Source organism: Myzus persicae, unplaced genomic scaffold, assembly GCF_001856785.1.
Source record: "Myzus persicae strain clone G006 unplaced genomic scaffold, MPER_G0061.0, whole genome shotgun sequence".
Classification (NCBI taxonomy): domain Eukaryota; kingdom Metazoa; phylum Arthropoda; class Insecta; order Hemiptera; family Aphididae; genus Myzus; species Myzus persicae.
In genome coordinates this window covers 1-6,461 of record NW_019101177.1, presented here as the reverse complement: position 1 = coordinate 6,461, position 6,461 = coordinate 1, and the positions used below count along the sequence as shown (strand labels likewise).

General features: G+C 28.8%; 1 protein-coding gene across 1 annotated transcript; it reads right to left on the bottom strand.

Annotated features, from left to right (window-relative positions):
• Positions 1 to 527: 527 nt before the first annotated feature.
• LOC111028063 lies at positions 528 to 1,736 on the bottom strand. The gene has a single exon (XM_022306591.1). It carries the CDS (start codon positions 1,734 to 1,736, stop codon positions 528 to 530), a length of 1,209 nt encoding a protein of 402 aa, XP_022162283.1.
• Between the last annotated feature and the right edge of the window lie 4,725 nt (positions 1,737 to 6,461).

The window sequence follows — 6,461 nt, the reverse complement described above, 5'->3', positions numbered from 1 at the left end:
TGAAAAATATTAAAAATACATAAGCAAGATTTTTTTTATAAGCATTTAAAGTTCAAATTTGGACAAAATTGCATATTAACACCAAGAATAAAGTGTATCATTTTGTTGTAATTCGATTTTAAAACAGCTCAATTTTACGTTGGTATATTTAATATCTTAAAAGCTTCACTAATAATTTAAGAATAATATTAATTCAACTTACCGGCTACCATATGTAATAACTAATAACAATATAAAATATCCTAAACTGACATACCGTCTCCGCTCAAATCGTTTTTCATATACAGTGATTTGATATCATTATTTTCAAATTTAATACCATCCATTACAGCCATTACATTCCATTCTCTTAGATACCTAATGTTATTAATTGTTAACAATATAATTTATTTTGATAAAATTTTTTTTTTTAAGGTATTAGATATGATAAAATATGTTATAAACCATAATAAATTATATTTAAAAAAAAAATAATAATGTATTATAAAAAAAAACCGGAAAAAAAATAAAATTGTTAGCCAGAAAAATCATAAGAAGTTTCTCCCGTCATTATGTGCATAGGTACATGGTTTCATTTCATCAATCAGTTTATCCATGATGTTGTCGACTTCCCACAATTTATTCTCTTCCTCAATTACTTGTTTAATGAAATTTTTCCAATTTTCTGGCGTTACTCGTTCAATCCCTCTATTGAGAAGCAGGCGGACGTCGTCAATCTCAAATGTGGCAGTATTCTCCTGTTTCATGTAGCCTTTTACCATAGTCCATGCTAATTCAATTGGATTCAATTCGCAGTGATAGGGTGGTAATCGGAGTACAGTGTGCCCTGCGTCTTTTGCCATATTGTCGATAATGTATAAATTATTATTGTGAGGTTTTAATTCATGAACTCTAATCAGCAGTTGAGCCTTCAACATAGGTCTATCGAAAGTGACACCTTTTAAATTGAGCCACTTCAATATTTCTGATTTTTTTGAGCTTGCAGTCGGATATAGTTCGGCTTTGACTGAATGGTATGGTGCGTTATCCATAACAATAATAGAATTTGGATCAAGTTGAGGGAGTATATACTCAAACCACTCTTTAAAATTATCACCATTCATTTCATTACGGTAATCGACGTTTTGTTTTTTGGACTCGAAACATATAAATAGCCCTTCTGGCAAAAATCCTTTGTCTGAACCAATGTGTATCATAATCAATCGTTTTCCCAGGCCAAACGCAAAACCTTTGTCAAACGCATCATGTTTGGAATGAACTGTTTTGTTGATACTCGTGCGGTCCACACAATCAGAGAAGTTTAACCAGACCTCGTCTAAATAGTAGATTGATCGACCTTCCTCCCGATATTTTCGGATGTCGTATAAGTAGTTGCGACGCCATGCAATCAAGTCTTCCCTCTCAGTCAACACACTGCACTTTTTTATTTTAGTGAATATGAAATCCAGTTTTTCAATGATATTGTACATACCTGAACTTTTGAAGTTAGGAAGCGATAGATCTTGGTTCACTTCAACTAATATTTTGTCAAAAGTCGGTAGTTCACGACGCAACCAAATAGAATGGACCTTTTTTCGTAATTCATTATGATCTAAATCGTCGATATTACAAAAGAGAGATGTCCTAGAGCTCCTTTTGTTTAGATAACTAACAGTTTTCGTTTTATTGTATTCGGCAATAGTTTTGCTGATTGTCTGACAACTTATGCCCGTGGATTGTGACAGATGTGTAATCATATTTTGGCTTATAATGAATAACCTATTTCTTAACTACGATAAAACTGTTATTTTATTACATTCATGGAAAACTAATACGTTACCAACCAAAACAGATTTCATATTACACGAGGATACATGCTATGCCAACAATATAAAGTGTGAATGTAAGAAAATAAACGTTGTGAATAACTTCAAATATCTGGGTATAGAAATGTGCTCAAATATGAAATGGCATGATCAAATAAATTCATTAACACAGAAAACCAGAAAAATGATATATATAATGAGAGAATTTCGAGATATCCTAAATAAGAAAGAATTAAGATTAATTTACTTGGCACTGATTGAACCAATAATATCTTATGGAATTATAGGCTGGGGAGGATCATATGAGAACGCTCTCTCTAGATTACAAACTACTCAAAATACACTAATTAAGATCGCCTTAAGTAAAGACAAAACATACAATACAGAACAACTTTATGAAGACTTTAATGTTCTAGATATCAAAAAAATATATTTTAATTCAGCAGTCCTTTTCTTAAAAAAACATGATGTCCCATTACCCCTGAGTCATAATGTTGTTACCAGGTTCGCTAAAAATAATAATTATACAATGCAATGGCCTCATAAAACGGGCACAAGAAAACAATATAAATTCGTCGGTACAAAAATCCTAAACTTAATACCAAAACACTTCCATGCGTTAACTCTGCTTAGGTTTAAGATAGACTTTAAGAAATGGCTTCTTTATGAATTCAACAATAACCTATTATTATAATTAATAACATACCTTTTTTTAACTATTTGTTAAACTTATATTATTTATCAATTTTTCTATGTTCTATTTTTTTTTGTTTTTATACTCTAATTATAAGAAATCTACTACAGGTTTATATATCATGATTTTTTTTTTATTTACGTTTAATTTGTAATGTTCCACTAAGATAGTAGACACATATTTTTACTTAATATTATATAATTAATAATTTTAAACAATACAACTTGTAACTTATACACTAGAAATTAATTAAACTTATGTACACATAATAACTCCTGGGCCTCCACACGAGAATACTCAGTGAGGCCCAGTATTCTTATCTTGAGAAATAAATTAATAATAATAATAATAATAATAATATCGTTATACTTTATGCTCGGATTATTCGATTTAATATCTTTGTACATATTGATGAAGATGGTTTTCTGATTACTATATTTTAAATACTGTAAAAAAAAATGAATTTATAAATATGTATAATATCATACACCACAATCGACCAACAAAAAATGTTTTACTTACTTTTCGATTTTTTTCTATTAAAAAATAGTTAACATTTCATTTAATTCCAAAATATCACACGATTTGCTATGACTATTCAAGATAAAAAAATCAACTGTAGAAATTTTAAACACATTGAGAACGTTATCACAAAACGAATACAAATTCCACCATGAACTTATTGCGTAATATTCAAAATTAATATAATATTCGTAATGTATCGTAATATTCGCGCATCAGCGGATAGGTTCGTCTATAACGATCGTACGCCGTGTCTCGTCGGCACAAACTAAGTGTTAGAGGACTGGACAAGAGGTTAGATCACGGTTCCCGCAGAGACCAGATTTCGAAGCCGAAGATTTCGAGGTCAGACCATACAAGTGCCAGTGTTTTTTTCTCCTTTTTGCAGCACTGGCGCTATCTAAAGCAATATGTTAGATCGTGATACCGGGAGCGCTACTACAAAAATGTGAATAACCGCACTTAACTCCACCACTGATCAAGTATAAGAATGACCATGGTCTGACCACCGTGAAAATCAGTCGCCGCCGACTGTTTCCTAAGGTATATCAAAATAAGCCAAACATATAATTAAAAATCTGTACTCAGATAAAAAGTACGTGTATGATTTCTATTAAAAACCTGTTATCAAAAATACATTTAATTTTTTATTTCAGTTATCTTTAAAAGTTATCTAGTTATCATAATTATTTTTATAAGGAAACTTCGATTGTTGTACAGATGGCCAACTACTAAATTTTTTTGAGATTCTTATACTGATTATTGAACAACTTATTGCCCGTGTTAATTGTTGTACCATGTTACTATTGTACCCAGTCTCCCCTACTAATTTAATGTAAGAAATTTAGAAAAAAATTATATAACTAAGTTATTTATTTTTTTTAATGTTTAAGTAAACATAGTATTAGGGTATCTGTTTTTTATGTTTAATTTTCAAATAAATAAATAGAAAACTATACTTAATACTTATATAGTCACGATCATTCAGTCGTTGCGAGCACACGTATATTGCGCTGTCGCTCGCTTATCTAAAATTGTATGTCGTTTATTACTGATTGTGTTTTCATTCGCTTATCTAGTAACTGATTTTATTAATACTACATAGTTATATAACTAAAAGTTGCTCCTTATATATAGTACCTAAACAAAAATGATTTGTGGAAAGTGTCATGATGAACTAATCAAGGAAGACGAATTATTTTGCATTGAATGCAAAACATGTTTTCATTACTACTGTCAAGGTATGAATGAAACTAGTTTTGGTAAAATGTCAAAAAATACGAAAAGCAAATGGGTCTGTAATGATTGTAAAACTGAATGGACTAACAAAAAGGGTAATCAGAGCAATAACGATAAAAATGATGAAATAAAGCAATTGACGATTTCAGTTAATTATATGAGCGATAAATTTGACCAGTTCAATTCAACAGTGGGGAAAATTCTTAATGAGATGAAAGAACTTAGAGATCAAAACCAGAAATTATTTGAAAAAAATGAAAAACTTTCAACTGAGGTTCAACAATTGAAAGCGAAAATTGACGAGTTGGACCAGAAGTCATTGGAAAATGCAGTTGAAATTACTGGTATACCTATAATGCGAAACGAAGATTGCAAGTCTATAGTTCAAGAAATATCAGAAAAATTGAAAATAAACTGCGATGTATTGAAAGCTTATAGAGTAACAACTAAACATAAAACCGATATGAAGATAATTGCTTGGTTATCAAATAATAATGATAGAAACCGGTTGGTCACTGAAGCAAAGAAAAATAAGTGGGCTGCTAATCAGTATCGAGGCGATTGGCCATCATCGACAATTTATATTAATAATCATCTGACAAAATTTAGAAGATTATTGTTGTGGAGAACGAAGACATTGGCGAAAGAAAAGGGCTACAAATATGTATGGATGAACTCAACAGATATTCTAGTTCGTAAAGATGAAAATACCAAAGTTACGAGAATCTATGATGAAAATGATTTAAATAAAATAATATAGGTATGTCTTATACGTCTGTCTATTTTAATTTATGTACTTAAAGAATATAATTATACAATGAACGATACTATAAACGAGTTAGATAACCTATATGAGGTTAGAACTAATATTATATCGGATATCATTGACTTAAAATCATTTTTTGTAAATAAAGACGGATTTACTATCTTTCATTTAAATATTAGATCGATCAATAAAAACTTTTCCCAACTATTAGTCATGTTAAACAATATTATACATTTCATTGATTGTATAATACTTACTGAGTGCTGGTTAAGTAACTGTGTTATTAATTTTGAAATTGACGGATTCATTTCATATAGAACTAGTGATAATAATTTTAATCAAAATAGTGGAATTGTAGCTTTTGTAAATAGTAAACATATTGTAAATAATTTCAGTGAGATTATGATTGATAATTGTAATTGTCTAGTATTAAGCTTATGCAGTAATAATGTATCTCGCGAAATAATAGCGCTATATAGGGGACACAATAATAATTTTATAAATTTTAAAAATCGTTTAGGTGAATTAATAAGTAGAATTAAATCAAAAAAAATTATAATAATAGGTGACATAAATATTAATATTTCTAAAAATAGTAATGATGAATATAAAACGGATTATCTAAACTTTATGGCACAAATGGGCTTTTTTAGTTGCATAAATGAATATACTAGGGTTAATAATAATAGTTATTCTACTATTGATCATATATTTATAAATAACGGAGACGTTACTAATATTGAACCTATTATCTTAGAATCACATATTACTGATCATTATAGTACCTTGTTAATAGCTGATAAACATAATATAAAAAATAATCAAGAAGTCAAAAACATCAAAATTAATATAAATATAAAACTGTTAAATTCCCTTTTGATTAGCGAAAAGTGGGAAACAATTTTAAATGAATCTGACGTTGATATATGTGCATTTAAATTTCATAATTTACTAAATAATTATATAATTAATTCAAGCACACGAAAAGAAAAAAATACCTCTTCAAATAAACGTAAAATTAAGCCATGGATAACCGATGGTTTAATTAAATCGATTAGAAAAAGGGATAAACTTGGTAAAAGTATAAAAAATAGACCTAATGATATTCATTTCTTAAATTATTATAAAAGATATAAGAACAAATTGTGTACATTAATAAGGAATGCAAAAAATGATTACTTTAGGAATAGAGTAATACATATTAATACTGGTGATAATAATAAAAACAATAATGCTACTAAACAGGTATGGAACTTAATAGGGGAGGTTATCAACAAAAATGTTAAAAGTAGCAAACCCATCTCTCAAATTATTCATGAAAATCAACTGATCAATGTCAATACGAACACAAATAAATGTGTTAATATATTAAATAACTATTTTGCCTCTGTGGGTGAAAAAATTGCAGGACAAATTCAAAGTGATAATGAAATAC

Bases quoted from the DNA above. Each gene is read 5' to 3' on its own strand.
- LOC111028063 (XM_022306591.1), bottom strand. From the start codon at position 1,736: ATGATTACACATCTGTCACAATCCACGGGCATAAGTTGTCAGACAATC.